Here is a 22,290-nt window from a genome sequence, read left to right as displayed (position 1 = left end):
ATTAAGCCCCTACTTAATTTCCAAGACCCTGGACTGAATGCCTGGACTTATTTTGTGGAAGCTGTGAAGCTCTGCATTCCACACAGAGCTGCCATTTCTATACAGGGAAGCAACACATCTTGAAGAACTGCTGAAGAATGGAAATCAACTGTACTGGTTTGTGCAGCTCTTGGCCTGTGCCACATGCTGAGCCAAGAATGTAACATGGCAAGGGTTACATCCCTTAATTTTTGCTTCACCAAATAATCAGCTGCATAAACACTACTTTACTTTTTCTAAACAATCCATTGCTCTTACTTATATCATGGCTATGTTGCTATAAACATAGCTGTTGCAGTGTTTATGCCTGCAGTCTCCTGCAGCAGAATTCCTGCAGCAGCAATCAAAAGTTGCTGTTCACTGGAGTAGTGAAAACCCAGCAAAAGACTCGTGACTGACGTGTGGGATCAGATGATCAGTTCATTCAAGATTAGAAACACAGTGAGGAAAAAATCCATGCAATTACCTTCCCCTCCTTTGACAAGGAGGGAGGAAAAGAAGGGATCTGAGTACCTGTAAAGAGGGCGTGGTAATGCAGACCCCTCTCTTTATCCCGATGAGAGCAGACATCAAATAAATATGCTTTGATGGGGCCATCAATAAAATCAGCTGCAAAATCAAAAAGCACTACTCCCAGCATGGTAATGACTATTGCCCATGTCCGCTTCTTGTCTGTCTCATCGATGAAAGCTACAAAAAGAAAAACACCCTCATTCTGACAGCAACAGTACCATGTTCCACAAAACCACATTTTATCTTTCCTGATAGCTCCAATCCAAACAATGCTTAGTTATGCACAGGAGAGCAGTGATACCAGAATCACATCAGAGAGGCAGGATGTCTGAGCCGTGCTTGGCTGACTTACTGCCTTCAGTCAGCACAAGCTCAGGGTACTCCAAGCTCCTCAATCAAGAGCATCATTAGCCTTAATCTACTCCTTTGCACATCCATGGCATGCTCTGGTAGCCTAACACACATGCATTTTGTAGTACGTCTTCAGTTTTTGTTTTATTCTACTTGTCCCACCTTCCACTGTGTTAGGTAATCAAATGTTGACTGCAACATCTCTTTTTGGGCAAATGAATACAAGTATATTCAACACCAATGAAGAGAGAATAAATCAATCCATGCGAAGACATGCCTCCCCCCTCTGCCAGGTCATAATGACAGAAACAACTTCCCATCAAGACTTTGAGAAGTTACATCTCAAGCTGAGGCATACATCAAATACAACAGGATCTAGGCATGTCACTACTATTTCATTTTGCACAGTCCAGGTGTGACACGGTTTCCAAGGAGTTGCTGATTTCTATTATTCAACAGCATAATGCATTTCCAAGATGAGTCATTGCTGCAGTAATTAAAGATACATATTTTGAATGCTAATCCATCTAAAAGAGGGATTAGCAGATACTCAGTTTCGATATGTATTACATCAAACAAACAATCTGCATCTTTTAACTTAAAAAGGTAGGTTTTAGTTCTTAAGAAACTTCTCTTTGCCTAAGCAGGACTTGACTTGTATGAGCTGGTTCAGGCAACCCCACCAACCATCTGTAATCACATGCACAAACTACTGAAGACAGGGTACAGCAGGACTCAGCCTACATGAGAACTGCACTGTTCCTCAGCTCTCTCAGTGCTGCTGGCACCCCATTTTAACCCCCAAATTTGAGGCAGAAATAAAAGGGCCCCCTCTTTTCATTCAGATTCAAAAGCTTTGTCTGTCAGCAAAGCGTGTGCCCCTCACTTACCTGAGACCATCACGTCCCCATTGAGGTACAAAGCCATGCCTAACAGCATTATGATGCCCAGACCCAGAATGAAAGGTCGCCTCCTTCCCCAGCTACAGGTGCAGTGATCACTGGCTGAACCTACCACGGGCTGCAGCACGAAGCCCAGGATGGGGCTGATGAGCCACACCAGGCTGTAGAGGTTCTTGGGCAGCCCTACACTGAGCAGCACCGGCGTGACAAAGGCAGCTTCCACGGCGTAGCAGAACTCCCGGCCGAACATGGCCATGCTGTGCATGACCAGCCTCCCCGCCGCGCGCTTCCGCGGCACCACTGCCCCAGTCCTCATCAGAGATTTCAGCAGAGACGCCTCGTTCTCTCGAGTACTGTCCATCTCGATGCTGGCCATCTGGGAAGCGGGTGGAAGGGCACTGTGGAAGTTCTCTTTTGCTAAGGTCATGGCTCTGGCTACGGGCCGCGCGCCGGCGAGTCGCTGCTGCCTGCCCCGGCTGACATGGAGCCCCGATCATATGCCGGGGGGATCGGTCTGTGCCGGGGGAGGGACTCACATACTTTCATGGCTCTGCGATCACAAGTTATGAAAGGAAGGGGGTGGGGAAGTGTGTGTTAACATTGGCAGATCTGAGCTCTTGGGCGTCTGCAAAGCTCCCAACTATCCACAACTGAAGAACTACTGTTTAGGCGTGAAACGCACATATAGCGGGAACATCCATCACATGGGCCAGGCACAGGATGAGCCTGACACAAAGCTGTTCCTCTTGCTGCTGCAAGACAGGAGTGATGCCAAGAACCAGAGCCCTCAGCTTTCTGTTCAGCAGACAAGAAGAACAGCATAGTGCCAGTTTCCTGGTGATCAAATGGGGAGAAGAGTCTGTAATACCAACCCAGGATAGGATTTCTCTGCACTTCATGAAAGTGAACCTACCTATTGCCCTAGAGTGTCAGTGTCAGATAAAAAGCTTGACAGAAGCTTGCCAAACTGCAGCTGGTATTTTTTTTAAACAGTCTTATCAGCCAAAAGAAGGTTTTAAAATAAATCTATAGTGACATTGTACCTTTCAGGTCAGGCACCTGAGTGAGGCAGCTGATCCTGCTTATGCTGGATCACAGAGCAGTCGGAGTTGCAAGAGACCTTTAAAGCTCATCCAGTCCCACCCCTACCCTGCCATGAGCAGAGATAAGGTTGCTCGGAGTCCAGTCCAACATGATCTGGAATGTTTCCAGGGATGGAGCATCAACCACCTCTCTGGGCAACCTGTTCCTGTGTTTCACCACCCTCATCGTAAACAATTTCCTCCTTCCATCTAGTCTAAATCTACCTCTTTTAGTTTAAAACCATTACTCCTTCTCCTATCACTAAATGCCTTGGTAAGAAGTCTGTCTCCTTTCTTTAGTGTGAGGGTGACAGAGCACTGGAACAAGCTGCCCAGAGACATTGTGGAGTCTCCTTCTCTGGAGACTTTCAAGATCCACCTGGATGTGTTCTTGTGTGATCTGCTCTAGGGGTTCCTGCTGCAGCAGGGGGGTTAGACTCAATGATCTTAAGAGACTCCTTCCAACCCCTATGATTCTATCATCTTTCTTATAGGCCCATTTTCCCTATTGAAAGTCTGCAATAAGGTCTCCCTGGAGGCTTCTCTTCTCTGAACAACCCTGACTCTCTCAGCTCGTCCTCATAGGAGAGGAGAAATGCTCCATCCCACTAATCTTTTTTGTGGTCCTCCTGTGGACCCACTTCAACAGGGTTTTTCCTGTGCTGAGGACTTCAGAGCTTGATAAAGAACATTACTCAGGTTCTCACCAGAGCAGAGTAGAATCACCTCCCTTGACCTGCTGGTCACAGTTCTTTTTGCCGCAGTCCAGGACATGGTTGGATTTCTGGGATCTGGACACACATTGCCAGCTCATGTCCAGCTTTTCATCCACCAGTATGTGTGTTAGGGCTAGGCTCAATTCTTGAGCTTGTCTAGGTTCCTCTGAATGACATCCCTCAGGCATGTCAGCTGCACCACCCAGCTTGGTGCCATCTGCAAATCTGCTGAAGGTGTCCTCGATCCCACTGTCCATGTCATCAATGAAGATACTGAACAGTGCTGGTCCCAATATGGCCCCTAAGGTTAATCCCTTAAGTATTAATACAAGTTATCAAAGTGATTTGTGCAATTTTAGGTGCTCTGGGACTAAATGTGACAATGTTTATTGTTCTCCAACATCTGATGCAAATTGTCAGATCTTACTGTAGTGCATAATATTCAGTAATTTACATTTGAGTGATTAACAACCAGAAATTTAAGATGCCTTTGCTGATTGTTTATCCATTTTGTCAGGACCTACTAGGTAATTCTTGCTTCCAGGCAAAGATTTATGTAGTAGAATGTAAAAAGTGTGGGATTTTTAGAGTGACAATGCTGAAATTTTTGCATTACACATGTAAAATGAGCCAAAGTAGATTTCAGCTTTGGAAGCCTTTGTAAGCAACCAACCAATCTTCAGCATGGTAAACACCTTGACAAAATTACCAAAAAACCTCAACCCCTCATATCATAATTCCTGACATGTCAGGCTAAAGAAAACTGTATTAAGGCCATATAACTAAGTATTTTTTAAGGTGTAATTTATTTATTTCTTGCCTTGAAGAAGGCTGTTTCAAATAAAGACTTAATTTTAAATTATAACCACTGTGGAACAAACAGTGTTTAAAACCCACACAGCTAAGTTGCCTGCTATTTCTCCAGAAAGGGAGGGAAGGATTAATACTTGGCAGCTATTTTAAAATAACTAATTTTGTTCTGAAGATGTTTTCTAGGCAAACTGAAATTCCAAATGTAATGTAATTGGGAGACTGCATTAGGAAAATGTAGTGAGGCTATTAAGTAGAATTTATGACAATAACTCTACAGCAGCATATAACAAAACAGCATTATTTTGATCACTAATTTGGCTTGATAAGGCAAATGAATTAATGTGATAAAATGGAGGAAAAAACTTCCTTCTAATCTGTAAGTAAACAAAACAATCACTTATTTAGGAAGAATATAGCTATATTTAATGCAAAGTATTGTCCTCATGTAATGACAACATATAAAGCATTGGTGTAAATAAGAATCAAAAGAAAAAACATTTCATAGAATATTAAAGAGGTATTTCATAGAATATTAAAGAAACATTCTGAGGCTTTACAGCTGCTTACTAAGCAAACTGTGTAGAACTTCAGAACACAATTTTGGTATCATTCTAGACTGGAGACCATCCAGCTACATATGTATATATCCCCACTTTTTTCAATTAAATTTAAGATTTCATTAATTTTAAAAAATAATAATAAAAGCTATGTCATGCAAATATTTGTCATACAATTCCATTTTAATGCATAAAAATCTACTGTATCAGCCTGACATTTGTCTGATCTGCATAGTTACAGATTATAAACTAGCTTTTGGTTTACTGAATTCTATTACTTTATCAGAATGTAGTTTAGTAATCTCCTCCTTGGTAAACCCACATTCTAGCAGTATCTCTTCCGTGTGTTCTCCTATAAAAGGATCTCTTTTTAATGACGGAACAGCAGGGGTCCTTGATAGACGAGGAGCAGGTCTAGGACTTATTTCTTCCTGATCGTTTTTAAAAAAAGAACTTCTTTGTTTGTTATGCTGATGTGAGGCAACTTCATCAAAGGATAAAACAGGGGTCACACAGGCATCAGTACCATCAAATATGCTGCACCACTCAGCTTGTGTCTTCTGTGCAAATACAGATGCAAATTTTTTCTTCATTTCAGGCCAGTCAGAGAAACTCAACTGACTGGGGAGTTTGTCTGAATCTAGACCAAGACCTGAAAGGAGAAGAGCAGAGTTCAGATGTAGCATAGCTCAAGTAAATTAAAGTGCTGCCTGCAACTGTGTTCATTGAAAAGCTTGTGTTTTGCAGGCAGTCCAACATAGCAGGGCATATTAGCTAAAAGGCACTTCAAACTTTATCACATCTATGATTGAGGGGGAGAGAAAAGAAGAATAAAATGTTCTATTACTTACAATTAGAGCAAACTGCATCAGCTGCAGCCTTTTAATTAAATACATGTGATAAACACTCATTTGTATAAACACTTCAGCAGAGCAGCAGCTGCCTAGAGATAACATTTTGTCCTGAGGCCATTTTCTATATTCTCTACCTGGCCGTAGCACACCAAAGTCTGCTGGATTACAGCACCCTACTTATCTAACAGGAGCCAGTACATCTGCCAGCAGGTGACATTCAGCAGGCTACAGTGTGTCCAACACAATCAGTGTATTTCCAAGCCAGAAATGAGAAGATGGTGTGGATGGATACACCCCTGCTCCATGTGCAGAGGGCAGCTCAGCTGCAGGTGCAACCAGACTAACTCATGTCTCTCAAAATGGACTCCAGCAGTGTTTGCTGCTCTCCTCTTCAACACATCACCCAGGCTCCAACTCTCCACTGCTGTTCTTTTGGAAAAGTGAAACCCATAGTCCTCACACTCACTGACTGCTTAAGAACTCTGCCTTGCAGAAGATCAGCGCATGGGCCACTTAGGTATCCAACGCACACATCCCTTCTGAGGCACAAGAGCAGAAGATGGGCACACAGGCTTTGTACTAAAAATTTAATCAACTGGGAAAGTCCCAGATTCTCCTCCTAACTAAGCACCACCTTCCCTCTCATTGGTGAGCCTACATCTCTCCCTTGCAGCCAGCTTCCCATCTCTGTTTCTGTTGTAATCTCTGCACTGCCCACCCTTCCATTCTCCAAGAATTGTTATTCTGGTTGGGTTTCTCTCAAAAAATAGGTAAGAAACAAGGAATAGAGAAAGCAATACAACCACATTTTCAAAATGGAGATAGTACAAACACAGGGACAGAGTCAATGATATCAAATAGAAATCAGAAGTAGTATATTGAAGGCTGTCCACAAAGTCACATTTTGAAAATCAGGAGCAGGAAAAGTTAATAAAAAGCAGGGCTAAAAAATAAGTTAATTTGAGAAATGAGAAAACCTAGAGAACAACTATTATCATAATGATTAATGAACAAGACAAAAAGGGAGCTGCTTATACAACAACAGCTCCATGTAAAAGGCTGAGAAAATGTGGAGCTTTGCAAACATTTATTTTTGAGCATCCTGGTATCTTTGGGTATCTGGTATCAGGTTGGTGATTTGACTTGCTGCTGTTAACAGGCTTGGCTACTAAGAGCCTGTTTGCAGGCAGAATTTACACAGAACGCCTTTAATCTTTAGCTGGAGATAGGCAAAACAACTTTCTGTATCTTCTATTACTACAGCTTCCTTCTCACTGAGAGAGGCAGAAATATAACAACTGAATAGAAGAAAGGAAGATAATGCCTATTCTTCCACTCTCTTAAGTTCTTTCCGCTCATAGTCTCTACTACAGGCACTTCTAGAGGCTCATAGGCTCCCCTAAGTTATGATATAATGTAATAATTATACTGCTGTCAAAAGGTTTTTAAATAGTAGTTTTGAAAAATAACACAGGCTTTGAAATCTTACTTTGGTACTGCAAAGGGAAAAACAGAGAAGTTGCCAATCTCCAGACTCAGAAATACAGCCTCATAGTTGTTCAAGTTTAGAAGAAAACCAATACAGCTGAAGACAGAGAAAGCATTTTCACCTCTTATCAGAGATTCCTACTGATACCAGAGTAAGTATACTGCAAGGTAAACACCAGGCTTTATAGACTTGCCAAGCCCTGTGCACCTTAAATCACTAAACCAAACCCTAGTCTTCATAACCATTTATATAAACCTAAAAAAAGATCATCTGAAGATTATTCATACTGATTGAGCATTCACCACTAAGTAGAGGCCAACAATGCTTTCAAAAATTATTTTATTATTAATCTTAAAAGTATAATACTAAAGATGAACAGTGCTATTGAGTTTACTCAAGAAATAGGAGGTGGGTTAAATCTACCTTCCACAATTAGTAAAGCTGAGTAACAACACACTGAGATTCTGTCTCAATGCATGAAACCTTGTCAATTGGAAAAAACTGTTTCAGAAGTATTTATTTGCTTATTAATTATGGTTTGGGTTCTAGTAGCCAGTCCAACATGAACAGAGCTCTACCATTATCCCATTACACAATTATGTATGAAGATTGTGCCAGATGGAAATTTGGCAGAACCTAACTGTACCTGGTCTACCAATACAGAACAATATACAGAACCTGGAATTTAATATTACATGCTCATTTTCCACTGTACACTGAAAACCTCAACATTAAATTCCTTGAACCAACAGCATTTAACCACTGTGCAGCTTGCCCTAACCATTTGTGGTGCAGAGGAACAGCATCACAGCAGGAGTAACAGAGTCAACAAGGAAACAATTACACAGAACAGAACTGTCTAGGGTACCACAGGATGATAGGTTTCACCTAACATAATCAAAAGTATCTTTTACACAGAATACCTGGTAAAGCAATCACAACCTGTTTCCAAGGTTTTTTTCATTCAAATTTTCATCTAGAGATTTTTGTTCAGAAAAGCCCAGTAACCTAGCCTAGTAGAGCTTTGAAATAATGATTTATTTTTTTAAATTAAGCCTCCTTATAATAATATAGCTTTAAGACTCTTTAGAATCTATAGTTTTATTGACATTTATTTGCATGTCATTCATACAACAAATTGAAATCTCGATTTCTACAGAACTTCTTAGACAAACTGCAGCAAAATTAGGCACCTGTTTCAAGAGGCAGGAAATGGTAAAATTCATTTCATAAATCCACTAAGTTATTTTAGTGCATTGGAAATGAACAGTTTCTTATAGTATCTCAGTCATGCTATTTTAAAAGATTATTTAGGATTCCTAGCAGAGCTTGGTTGAGCATTTTCTTGTTTCAGTTTGCCAATTTTCTTTTCAAAACTGTATGCCCATAGCACAGTAATTCTGAAATTATGTTGTCATAACACGCCTTAATAGAACCATCTAGGAATGGGAATCCTTAATTTTGGCCCAAACCACAGCCATAAATTTTATGTAAGCCATTGCTCTGTCTCTAAACAGGATTCATTCTCACTTCGAGAAGAAAGTAAACTTTAGAATATTCCAAGACAGTAGTGAATTTTTATTAAAGTAACCATGTAAAGGTTTTTCTCTGCTCAAAGTTTTGAAACCAAATTATTTTTTTAGAAAGTTTAGCAAAAGGTTGCTCAGGCCCAGAGTCTATCAGAACATTGCTGTAAACACATCCATAGCTATACTCCAAGTTCACATATTTAACTACCTCAACTGCCAAGTGTTTTGGTGAAGCAACACCATGGCCCACTACAGTATCAGTACAATGTTTAAGGCTAATTGTGATAACTAAAATTAAAATAAAACCTAAATAATCTGTAAAAAATGCATAATAGATTTCTAGAGTGTAAAAAGGAAACTGCTGTTCACTTTGCACATCTTACTAACAACACTGTACTGAATTCAGTACATTAACAGATATTTAATACATTACACAATAATTTACTATGACAAAATGGAGAGCCCTTTGGAAATCCTTCATAAAGATGCTAGCTATGTTTTTGAAGTGCTCCCTCTTTCTTTTGTCCTTCTTTATAAATAGAAGTCAACAAAGTAGGACTATCAAAGCAGTACAAAAGGAGTACTATCAAATACACTTTCAGAACTTTAGTGACTGTTACAACTTTTCACATCACTGTAAGTTGATACTAAGATCTCTTTCTGCAACCAAGTTTACACCACGTGGTAACACAGAACAAAACCTTTACTTCTTCCCTCATATACAGAATCTGATGTGTCCTGCAGGCCTGTTGTAGCCTGGCTATAACAATACTAAGTATATTACATTGCTAAAAACAAAAAGAAACTTGCAGAAGCACATTACAGGTCAGCTAGAACACATTCTGTCTCAGAATTTTATACATCGTATTTTTCACAAGATGCAAAGGTGTTTTAATTATTTATTGGCTGACTTTTGCATTAATAAAATAAATATAGCCAAAAGAATTGCAGTATGTTTGTTAACAGCATATCGTCTGCAGTGAGCCTAGAATACAAGTCCTAATACCACAGTTACTACATCTATTATTCACCATATCTGTTTTTTATAGCTTCAGGTGCTCCTATAAACTTTTTTTTATAATTAATAAATTTGTGGCAAGAAGAAATTTAATTTTCCCTGCTGAGCACAATCTACCAAGCCAAACTAAGAGGCTGTATTTTCTAAAGCTTAGTTTGTTTCCCTGTGCAGACCCCTGAAGAACTTTCCTCACTGTGTCATTAACAGCTCTCTGGTCCAATACTGGGTTTCTAATTTTGCAGGGAAACACTGACATGAATAAAATCCAAAAGGAAATTAATTTCACTTCTGCTAACTAGAACTCTGTGAGCCATGACAAATGGCTCAGGAATCATATTCCTTTCTCAATTCTGCAATCTTTAAAACTTCAGCTTTTACATCTGCAATGTCCATATCCTTGTCTTCTCATGATATAGGAGTGGTGAAAGGAACCTACTCTCTGGATATGGACACAGACATGAAGTGGCTTTTGAATGTATTTTGCCTGGAGCAGCATCAAATTGTTCACCAGTGGATCTGACCAGAATGATGAGGGAAAAGTATTAAATGAAACTATGGAAATTTTAACTGGAACATGTAATTTTAAAACTATTTCAAAGTAGGGGATTAATGCCTTGAACAGATGACTCAGCCTAAGTGAAAGCTCCTCAGGTTTGTGAAAGAGCCATACAATTCTCACAAGCAGCTTTTCCTTCCATATAACATTCAAAGGCTTAAATTCTGAATTGAATTTCCACAATAGATATCCCAGAAAGGAAAAAAAAAAAAACCCAAGCCATAGGAAAGAACTGCTGTTCTAATTTACTACACTATTGCTTCAGAAAGCTTGCAAACATAACTATGGAAAATTATAAATGTTTCCTATGTGAAAATATTAACAACTAGTAACAATATGCATCTAAAATACAATGAAGACCACTTGCTTTAAATGCAATATACTGAAAAAAATCTGGAGTTCAGTCTGATACTCAAAAAAACACACTTTTGCAACATACAAAAAGAAAAAATATTGACTGTAAAGAAGCAAAGACTGCGATACAATTAAAGGAAAAAAAAAAATTCCTTAGAAGACTGCAGTCTGTATGTTGGGTTTTAAAAATATAGCAGAAGCAGACAGAAACACAGGCACAGCTGTGATTACACTTGTCTACTCACAAACCGATATAACAGTTCTTTACTGCTGGAACATCTGTTTTTGAAACTTCAGCTGTTAAAATCAAGAAATTTCTGTGCACTCTAAGCACAAGGAAAACTTTCAAACATGAAAATAAAGTTGTCAAATATGGGTGCCCAAATACAGGCAGATGAACTCACAGTGGCTGCTCCAACTTTATGCTCTAAACTTCTGAGAAACAATTCAAGGGAAAACAGAAAATGTTAGCATATTTCTCAGTAAAGAGTTATGTAAATAAGACTGGTCAGTAATTGTTATACTGCCTGCCCACTGGGTTCATTCATCACAGGCTTTCTTCTGGCTGGCTGGTTGAGAGAGAAAAGCAAGCTGAGCCTTGCCCTGTAGCAATGATCAATAGAAGAAGGCTGAAGTGTCCAGAAAAGGCTCGCTGAGAAAAGGGACAAATAAAACCAGACTCTAATACAGAATTAGTTTTCTTTTTCAGCATAGACAGATTCCATCTCACTTCTGTGACTTAGAAGTAAGCGCTATTTAACTTAATCTCTAGAGAAGAACAGAATTAATATTGCAGGCCAGTGTTTGATCACTTTAAGCCAAACATATGGATAAGCAGCTTTATTATTCTCTTTTCCTTTGTATTTAATGCAGATATTGTCCCTGAAGTCATGCATTTGAATTCTAAATTCCCTAACTTCCAGAGCAAGGGCTTACATTTTACTTTGATAGTTTTATATTTATTTTTGTTCTTCTACTGCATTTCTTGCAAGTAAAAAATTCCCCAGGGATTGGATGAGAAAAACATTTTTGAGAACTGTGAAGTGTGGAATAATCAACTCTAGTTTCTTTTTCAAGATTGAGTAACTTAGAACTTAGAACTGATCTGGGGGCAGCAGCTAATGCTGGACATGTCCCTGAGTCACTCTAGTTTAGTGGTCCATGCACATCACAGACTACATTTACTGTAACTCCAGAAAAAAATCTATAATTTAAGTTTTGTTTCTGAGGGTAAGAGAAGGGATGAAAAATAAAACAATCAATTGCAAGAAGAAAGTCCACTAAACTGCTGTACTACTACCCAGTTAGTTTAAGACACGTCTGCCTTTTACAAAGAAATCAACATAACCAACGCCACAAATCAAAATCAAGTATTAAAGGCTTTGTTCAGTTGTGCTTTGCTGGTAAGACCTGCTCCAAGCTACTTACCTGTTATTAACTGCTTATAGAATTGAGGCTCAATGGCACCAACAGCCATGAATTTTCCATCAGAGGTCTTGTAGGTCTCGTAGAAAGGGGCACCACTGTCTAGCAGGTTCTCACCTCGAGGTCTGTTCCAAAGTCCCAAATTTTGTGATTTCCACAGGAAGGAACTTAGGTATGCTACTCCTTCTACCTTGAAGATTTGCAGGAAAAAGTAACAGCTTCAGTAAGTCAGTTGGCATGTTACCTTAATTCTACATAAAACAAAACAGAAAAAAACTACTACCAGATCTGTCCTTTGTTAGTATTTTTTAATGACAACATCTCTGGTAAGCAGTTTTATTTCTAAAAGTTTTCAATTACTGTTTACACTGCATATGTGAAATGATCTGGAATTGGAGAACAAGAAGGAGCATAAATGTAATAAAGCAGCTTCAGACAGATAACACACTGCCAACACACAAAGTTTCTTAGTGTAACAAGTTTATAATCATTAGGAGTTCACACAGAGAATGTAAGTAATTTGAGATGATGGGACAAGCTTCTTGGGTCTATAGAACATTAACTACCTGACAGCCATTAACCCTTCTAAAGGTCTGGAAATCAAGATGCCTACACCAGTCCTGTAAGTACCAAATTATCTGAACATTAATGTCTTTGAATTTACTGATTTTAATAAGACTGCTATTTAAAAGAAAACTGTAAGGAAATAAATGTTTAAAGCTCCCTTATACCATGGGAACTGGGAAGCTCATCTCCATCACTAAGTTAAACCAAAAATTATTCTCCCACTATCATCACTAGCAGGTACACAGACATAGCAAGGTAATCTCTAAATAGGCAGCTGTCTGATTAATATGGCAGAATAAAACATGATTAATCCTGTTCTAACTGGCTCCTTAACATTTTGGCTATGTGAAGTATAACAAACTGAAAAATCGGTTTGTTCAGCCTTTCAGTAATTACCAAGCTTCTACCAGTCTTTCCAAACAAAATCACATCCTACGTGTTTTCTCACCAGCAGAATCCATTTTCTTCCAATGGCATTAGAAAAACTGTAGGAGAATACTAGGCAGTAACAGTATATGGCCAGAAACATCCCAGTGGAATGGTGAAAAACCCGAGTTGTATTATTTGAGGATTGTTTTGATTCATGCACTTTCAGCTCTGTAAAATTAACCAGTCTATAGAGAAAAGCGGAGATTGTACCAAAGTAAAACGCTACTGAACTGTCATGTGGAAAGATCTAATAATTTTTACCTTTCTAATCAAGAATTAAGCATGTAAATCTCTGAGGTATGCAGTCAAGAAGGCTTCTTCATTTACTGTGTACTACTTAGCCAGTTCCTCAAGTACCTGCCCACATGGACAGAATACTGCTGTCCCACTTGTTATGTAAACTGTTTTCATATGAGAATTCTGTATACCTTGATCTACATGTTTGCAAAACAACTGCAAGCGTATCAAAGTGTTTGCTTGATTAATGATCTCATCTTGCACTGCTCGTATTAAATAAAAATACACAAAAAACATGGCAAGTAAGGATAATAATAGATAAGTTTAATATCAGAATAAGGTCTAACTGCAAATTAGATTTTGGTGCTGACACAATACCTACATACAGAGCTAATTATGCTGGAAACACTTAAAATATAGTAACCCATTTATTTTGGACTAGTATATGGACTTTAGAAATACCTGTGGATGTGCTGTCCCAAAAGTGGGGTCTATCACCCAGTGTGCAAGAAGCTGATCCACACACAGAGTCAAGGTATTTGCATTAATAGCCAGTTCTGTGCAGAAAAGGGAGCAGGAAGCCAGCTCAGTTTCCCAAAACACAAGGGCTACTTTTATACCCAAAAACATGAGGAAGAACTTTATCTCTTAACATTATTCTACCGTTCACATACACGGTTGCTGTAACCAAGACAAGCTGTGGGCAGTGTCTCCTTTCCATCTCTTTCATCTGTCTTGCAGGTGTCTTGCAGGCCTGTCTCCAGGCCAGGCTGTTGACTACTTGGGGCATATTTTTCTCTAATTGGAGTATGTTTTTTTTCTAATACTTTCTGTTTCACTGTTATGTAAGCCCCATTTTTATTTTGTGTGTCTTTTATGTGATTTTTCCCGAAATGTGATTTTTTTTCCCCCAAAATTTTACTTATTTCAATTAATAACTGACATCACATGGTCAACAAGGCAGCTAGTTTCTGCCTGAGGCCCACTGCAATTCAGAGACAAGTTAAAAGTTGTCTAACATCTGCCCCAAAGCTCCAAAGACATTCTCAAGTAACACCACACATACACTGATGTGGTCATGTTCCTTTAAAACATGAAAAGGACAGGACACTCCACTTACGCCTAACTGCAGAATTATGACAGCAACAGTTATGTGTTTCACTTAATGGCTCCTTATGCCAAAAGCATTAGCAGCCTCTGAAGCAGGGACAAGAATCCAGAGACACCATCCTGCTGGGTGACCTGTCTGCTCTGCGAGTCTTCTCTGCCTTCTAGAGAGTCAAACAGTTCAAACAGAATGAGAATGAATGCATACCAACCTAACCTTTATCCTCATGACTTATTAATGCCTCTAGGATGTGGGAGTTTTGGTTTTGAATACCTCCAGGCTGAGAAAAACCTGGAACCCCAGTCTTCTGTAGACAGCTAAATGCTCTTGCCATGAGACTATTATGCAAGTGATCGTCACCACCATCCTCTCCTGTGGCTGCTTTTTCACAAAGAGTAAGTCATGCTTGGTCAGATGCCTACCATCAGTAGAAGGCTCTGTGTCTGAATTTGGAGTGAACCTAAAGCAAGGCCCTGACTGACAGGCTCCTATTTCAGTGTCGTGGAAGACTGCAGATGTACAGTTGTATCTACTGCATATTGTACACTCCAAACACTACTCAGCACATGGGAACTATGAGGCTAGCTGCAAGGTATCTATCACCCCTACAGAGTTAGAGAGAAGAGAAAGCAAAGAACATAAATCAATTCAGACCAGGCATTTGACTATTCCGAGCTACACAACTCAAATGCAGGACTCCATGTCTACTTTTTATGCCAAGTGACAACACTGGACGTTGTGAACAGGTGATGCAATTCTAGCCCTTGGCCTTACTCTCTCTGCACTCTTTTTGTAGTTTTATTAACTAGAGGAGTTCTTTGTGTGTATATTACTGATCACAAGAACGGTCCCAAGCCACTGTGCAGTTTTTAACATGCTAATTAGAAGTAAAAGATAAACAAAAAAAATTACACAACCACAAAAATTCAGATCTCAACCTAGAATTCCTAACCTCAAAGACAGGAATGACATTTTTTTTTTAGATTATTTCAGAAAAAGAGACACTACAAGAAAAAGAAAAACAAAAAAGTGGTCAGCAAAACAACAGATTAAGTAAGATGAAAACTTAATAAAAGTAATCCTGAGGACAGAAAGTTGCTAAAAAAGAAATTAATTTTCCCTCTTCCTTTGTAGGAAATTCCACTATGTGTCAGAGTTGCTAATATATTCAGAAATATCTTTTTAAATATTGGAAGACTAGTCTCAAGTCTTCACTATTTGCTTCAAAAATGAACAAATTCCTTCAATTTTCCTTTGTAGGTCATAGTTTTAGACTCATGATCATTTTTGTTGTGTTTCTCTGACCGTCTCTAATCGGTCTGGTTTGGTTTTTTGGAAAGATGATGGCCAGCACCAGTAACAGAATTTTCCTGAGGCCTTATAAATGCTGAACAGACTAGAATTATATCAGAAACTCTGGTGGTTCTATTTCCTGTTTATACATCCTCATACAGTGTGTGTGTGTGTTTTACAACAGCACAACGCTGTTGACTCATGTTCAGCTTGTGACTACTACAAACCCCTGCCATTGTACTTCAGCCAATTGTCCTCACACTGCATTTGTGCAGCTAATTGTTTCTGCCTAAGAGAACTACAGAGCAGTGGTTTCCATTAATTTGAGCCAATTTTTTTCAGGTCATTTCTCCAATGTGAAAAGGTCATTTTCCATACTAATCCAAGTGTCCAACATACTTGTAGTTCTTCCCACATACATATAATCTCTAAATGTACTGAATACAACCACTCATCCATCATGCAGCTGATCGGAGAAAACAATTTAAAATAAAACCAACAGGAATCAACTCCAGCTGGTAAGTTTTTCAATTTGACAATCAACTACTAAAAACTGTTGTCAGGGTAAAAACCTTAGACCAGTTTTGCACTGATCCCCCAGAATTTTAATCTAGATCTTAATGAAGTGCCCTGTTTCTGAGAACGTCAAGTGATTTTGTCAAAAACTTACTCAAGCTAACATAGCTAACATCTCTTGTTATTCTCCCACCTTCAAGACTTCTTCAACAAAGGGGTTTTTTTAATTCTTTTTTTTTCCATTTATATTTAAGTCCAAATCATAGCCTTCACTGTTATCATACCTCAAAGAAAGGCCAAGTTTTAATTGCACTGCTCTTTTAAAAGTAAAACAGAAAAAGAGATAGACACGGAAAAAACCTGTGCAGTTATGTTAGGTTTCAAGGATAAATATAAATATGTATTTTTCCTCTGTGTCTAAGTGGGTGGCCTTCCAGTGAAAAAATCCATAGTATTCATTATTAAGCTAATTTATCCTTTTGTTTCCTTTCTGGCGCATTAAGGTAAAGTCCTTGAAATTGGCTTCTTGGCAATAATACATGGCAGGATCATTATTTGAATCATAGAATCATAGGGAACAGAGAATCATTGAGGGAACAGTGCTTCTAATAAATCCATAAGCAGGTATGTCTTGGATAAAGCTAATTCAATTAATTATGTTATAAGGATCATCATTTTTGCTGTTACACATGATGGGAACTGTTTATTACACACCCTGTTTCCAAACACTAAACTCACCCATTGAATATACACAGCGAACATTTTCTGGAGGTGGCAAACTGGTTAAAGGAAAGACAGGGAATGGCAAAGGGGTGAAGCCACAGTGTACCCCATGTCACACGCATACAGCAACAGTGTACAACACATGAACACTGCTTGCAGGTCCAGGAATTGCCATTTTATGAGCTTTCCTACTTCGCCAAGTCCTCAATTTTAAACCTTACAAATAGCTCCCAATTTCCTTCCTTTTACAGAGAAGGAAAAAAAAGCAGACCTAAGAAGGCACACCTTCCTAGAAGCCAGACTTACCATACTTGCATCAATGACCTGCCCCTTCCCAGATCTGGTGCGTTCATAAAGGGCTGTAACAATGCCCAGTGCGCACATGACGCCTCCACCAGCAAAATCAGCCAGAAGATTTAGAGGTGCATAGGGATTTTCATGTTTTCTGCCCAGCTTTGACATCACACCTGGCAGCAGAGCAAACAAAGCAAATTAAAGAAGTAATCATAAACTTTAATTTCTACATTTCTACGATGAAAGTTAATTCTTTTCAATCTAAGCAAGTAAACAAGGGATAAAACAAACTTCTACCAACAATTTTATGCCTCTACTTGGCTGTGTCACAGCTCACAGTAACTCTTTAATTCACAAAAGAATATATGAAATCATACCAGCAGAGATGCACTTAATTGAGGATATTAATAAAAGTCTCACAGATAAATCCTTGATAACTGGGCTACACAGGGGCAAACTTTCATCTAAAAAAACTTGTCTGCAATAATTCTGTTATTAATACTTTGTACATTCATACACAGAACCTCCCCCATAAGGATTCAGTAGGTGTTATGAACATGTCTCAAAGCAGCTTTGGTAAACTGTTCTGTTTTTGAACCTTTTGAAGCAAAAATTCAGATGTAGAGTCTTCTCTGCACTTAATCCATTAATTAGTAACCATAACAAAGGATTTCACACCAACAATCAAAGTTTAGACCTACCCTCCTTCAAGTACCTTTGGAAAGCAAGAAAAGTTTGCCTCCAAGAGAAACAGGTGAGTAACACAGAAAGGTTATGTCTGATTGCATGCAACACAGGCAAAAGGAACTTATGTTTATGCCAGAAATTACACAGGAATGAAAGGGAACAGAGCAAAGGTTAAGTCAGTTTACTTCAGACGGAGCTCCAAGTCTGTTAGCATTTCTCTGCCATCCTGAACAACCTCTCTACTCTCACCTTTCTCTTTGTAGTTCCCGCACAGCAACCCATTTTGGGCAAGCAAGAAACTGCAGCGTGATCATGTCTCTCCTGTGCCTACAGACTAAGGGCTGAGACTTGCAGCATACCCAGCCAAAATTTCCTGAGAAGTGCATGATTCTGATGTGCTGTTTAGCTAGCTAATGCTCTACTGCAATTCCAAAGTCTAAGTAACTGAGTGCACATTATGAAGAAGTTTCTAAAGCCTGTAGCCCAAGCACAAAGCCCTGTTGCTGACTAAAACCTCACTTTTAACAGAGTAAAGGTTGTCACAGGCACCAGCAGATTAACATTAATTTTATCTAGAGTTCCTAATCAAGCTATTTTTAGTTAAAGAAAGCCAAAGCTTATAAAAAAAACCACTCGGGATATGACATGTCATTTTTGAGGAATGACACCTCCCAAAAATCTTGTCCTATTTCTTTTAAACTGGGAGAAAACCTGACCTGCAAAATTTCAAGCAAAATTATTTACTTTAAGGAAGACAGCTCTAACCAAAACACTATTGACTACATCAGCTGCAGAGAAAAAAACATTTATTTTCACCAGCAGAACATACTACAATCTAATGTAGCGATGGACTACATGCTGCTTCTGTACTCACTTTTCCCTATGCTAGTAACAAATAAAAATAAAATACTTTGAAAACATCCAGACATGAAGTCAAAAGTGTTTTAAACAAGGCTTCGTTTCTTTACTTTTTTCTTATTCTCCAATAATGTTACATAATGAGAGAAGGCTGAACCCATTCCTGAAGAATCTAAATTTCACACCAAACACAATGATTCCCCATGGTAGGTAATACTGGATCTCCACATTTGCAGTGCCTCTGCTCTGGCCCTTTGCTGTAGCTAAAAGAAACACCTTATTCAATGGGAGGCCAAGAAGGTTTGGGTCACTCTCTCCTCCCTTACAAGCTTGGGGAAGCAGGAGAGACAGCACCAAAGTGATCAGCAGTAGGCAAGGCCATGCACGACACACTGACTGCTACCACCAGGGTTGGGTAATTTTGTTGTTTGTTACTGCACACTTGTAGAAACAGGACACTTAAGAGGAGCATATTGTCTACAACACTGCATGGAAACACAGCACTGCCACTCTATTTAACCCAACTTTCCCTTTGGTTTGCATTCACGGAGAGATATTTACAGCTGAAAAGCACAGGGACTCAAATGGCTTATTAAGCTGCCTAGTTTGCTCAAAAAAAGCTGCTCAGAAACACACAACCTAATCTGCAGCCCTTTTGGGATTATAAACATACAAATTTTCTAACCCTGAAGAAAGAAAAAAAAAAAACAAAAACCTTCATTCCCCTCTTCAAAGAGAAAAGCTTTAACCAAATAAAGCAGCACAAAGAAGTAAAACACCATTCAGCCTGAGAAGACATGCTGATCCAGCCTAACATTTCACTGCCACTGCCAAAACGAACAGCCCATCCAGTCCGTGTTTCTTCCTTTCTTCTGCTGACTTTTTATGTGTGTTGGATTCCTTAATGAAATGCTTCACCTCACATAAAAACATCATCATTTCTTCTAGCCAGTTTTTGACTTGTGAGGGAGCATACAGAGGGGTTAAGCAAGTGCCAGAGCTGACTGGAGAATGAGGAGCAAGAAGAACCACCCCCAAAGAGAAGGAAATCCTTTCACTGACAAATGCTTCAGATCTGCTCCGCTGTTTCACTAAGCTGCACCTCAGGTAATTTTATCTATCTGCAAATAACCTTTCAATAAATTCTTGAGTCTTCATTTATGGAGAGAAAAAGCCTTATTCATCAGGAAATTTTATAGCCTACCTGATAAAGCCAAAAAATTGATGTCATGACCTGCAGACGTGGCGTATTTTCCTGTCTGGCCAAATCCAGTAAGTCTAGCATAGATGAGTCTGGGATTATCCTGGAGAAGGACCTCTGGACCAAGCCCAAGTTTTTCCATGACACCTTAAAAAGAAAAAGGCATGGAATCTTAATTCACGTGTATTTTTAATGACTGAAAATATACATGATTCAAAGCTAAATTATACAACAATGGAACTGAACCGCAATTTATGAAGTAATACATTCTAATTTGGTACCCATACTACAATGTGAACAGCCAGAATGTTATAAATGACCCACATACTTCATACATTTTGAATACAAGCCAATTAAGTGGAAATTAAGCCTTAGGGTATTTTCCCCTCGGTTTGTTTTTTTTTCCCCCCCAGCCTTTTTTCCTATTTTACTTCTCCAGAAGACTGCCAGACAGCTTGCTGTAATCCATGTACTGTTAAATGAGAGAAACCTACCAAAGCCTTGTTAAAAAAAGAAAGAAAAAAAAAAAAAAAAAAAAAAAAAAAAAAAAAAAGTTAAAAAAAAGTGCAAGCTCTTATGTATTCCATATTCAACTCACCTGAAATTCCTTCCACTTTTCACTGGAATATACCTTCCACACCATATTAGCCTTTCCACACCCCATGTGTTCCTGTATCTTTTAACTCACTGATGCCAATGGACCGTGCCACTATTCCACAAATTATTTGCAACCACTAAACAAAATAAAATGTGTTCTTTTGCAATGCAGAGAATAACAAACTTTTAGAAACCAATGAAATAAAGGTTTGGTCAGCATGGGTTTACAGTAACCAAGGCTATAATTTTTACCTTGCAGTTTTCAAATAAGCAAATTCAAGTTGCAAACAAGTTAAAACTGCTCAGTGCAGCCTGGTCAGTCTATGCTCTATAATCCCTACTGGCATTGCAGGGAGACATATTTTGGAGAGGAAGGGATAAAATAACTTCACTATTCCACTCCGGAATCTATTACTGCAACTTGTTTTACAGACTAATTCATAGTATTACTAAATTTTCTAATTCCTTAAGATCTATTTTTGTTGTATTACTTCCTAGTCAGTGGCAGGGGATGAACATCAAGGAGAAAGTGATAATTGATTAAGAGCAAGGCTTTCTAAAGCACAAGCGAGAACTGAGCAAGAAACAACCCCTGGTGTCACAAATTCATGGTCAGAAGGTAAATCATGCACGTGTGTTTAAAGAAAATCTCCTCCCACTTGGGCCCTCACCTTCTCTTTGGTTCACACCAACTTCAGGCTGGATCACAGATTTGCCTAGTTCAGTTGAAAGGCCCATAAAATCTAATGACTAATTACAAAAGTACCTGCATTACAAGATTGGAGGGAGGAAAAAGTGACTATAAAACCAAAGAAAACAATAATTTCCATGATAAGGGAAAAAGAATTCCACTAGAAAATAGGAAACTAGCAATAAGAAAAAATGGAATTGAATGTCTTGAAGTTGTTTGCACGGCTTTTGAGGCACAAAAATTCTTAAGGCAAAAAACCATTATAAACATAAAACCTGATTTTCAGAATAAAAGGAATTATCTGTGACACGACACACACCCCTGTCTATGTATGATGTTTAACTGATACGGCCTTCTACTTCTGAACTGACTGAAGAAACCCCAAAACACTTCAGGTAGTTTGTCACTGACGTGTGACCTTAGAATCATATCATGCTTTGGGTTGGAAAAGACCCTTAAAGGTCACCTAGACCAACCCCTCTGCAGTAAGCAAGGGCATCTTTAACAAAACACAGTGGCTCTGAGCCCTGTCCAACCTGACCTTGATGATCCTCTTTGTAACAGAACAGCATCCTCACGGAACTGCAGGGATACTGAAGCAGCCCCGCACGGACACCAGTGCCTGCATGTGCTTTATCAGCAAAGAGAGCCCATCAGATCTCTTGTCTTCAGAGGAATCCTAAACTCTCAGACTTAGACCATCTTGCTACACCTTACTCTCCTGCTAAGGCTACACAATGTGATTTGAAACGCATCAGGTGGCCTGAAAACCACTGCAGGAGTGATGCCCGGGCCGGAGCACGAGTCCCCGGCTCAGACATCCCCTAACGCTGCCCGGAGCCGTTTGTTCAGCGTCTCAGGGGGCCAAGAGACACCGAGAGCACCTTCCAC

The 22,290-nt window shown here is 39.1% G+C and overlaps 2 protein-coding genes across 2 annotated transcripts in view; both read right to left on the bottom strand.

Annotated features, from left to right (window-relative positions):
* SLC45A2 (solute carrier family 45, member 2) overlaps positions 1-2,232 on the bottom strand; it is a 14,511-nt gene extending 12,279 nt beyond the window's left edge. Inside the window, exons 1-2 of the mRNA XM_010008738.1 lie at positions 1,794-2,232; positions 553-729 (exon numbers count right to left, since the gene is read on the bottom strand). Of these exons, the coding sequence (XP_010007040.1) occupies positions 553-729; positions 1,794-2,232 (616 nt within the window). The remainder of the gene's footprint in view (positions 1-552; positions 730-1,793) is intronic.
* Positions 2,233-5,138: 2,906 nt separating this feature from the next.
* AMACR (alpha-methylacyl-CoA racemase) lies at positions 5,139-21,446 on the bottom strand. Its single transcript, XM_010008764.1, has 5 exons — positions 21,380-21,446; positions 20,115-20,258; positions 17,378-17,538; positions 12,202-12,388; positions 5,139-5,625 (listed from the first exon to the last, which is right to left on the bottom strand). The coding sequence occupies exons 1-5, from the start codon at positions 21,444-21,446 to the stop codon at positions 5,216-5,218; spliced, it is 969 nt and encodes a 322-aa protein (XP_010007066.1). The 3' UTR covers positions 5,139-5,215.
* Positions 21,447-22,290: the final 844 nt, after the last annotated feature.

This window comes from Chaetura pelagica, unplaced genomic scaffold, assembly GCF_000747805.2.
Source record: "Chaetura pelagica isolate M959 unplaced genomic scaffold, ChaPel_1.0 scaffold31, whole genome shotgun sequence".
NCBI lineage: Eukaryota > Metazoa > Chordata > Aves > Apodiformes > Apodidae > Chaetura > Chaetura pelagica.
This window is presented reverse-complemented; position numbering and strand designations above follow the sequence as displayed.

Excerpts from the sequence above, each read along its gene's own strand:
- AMACR (XM_010008764.1), bottom strand. The coding sequence starts at position 21,446 with ATGGGCCTTTCAACTGAACTAGGCAAATCTGTGATCCAGCCTGAAGTT. Across the intron at positions 20,259-21,379 it reads TGGTGTGAACCAAAGAGAAG|GTGTCATGGAAAAACTTGGG; the intron begins GTGAGGGCCCAA and ends TTTCTTTTTAAG. Across the intron at positions 5,626-12,201 it reads CTATAAGCAGTTAATAACAG|GTCTTGGTCTAGATTCAGAC; the intron begins GTAAGTAGCTTG and ends TTCTCCTTTCAG.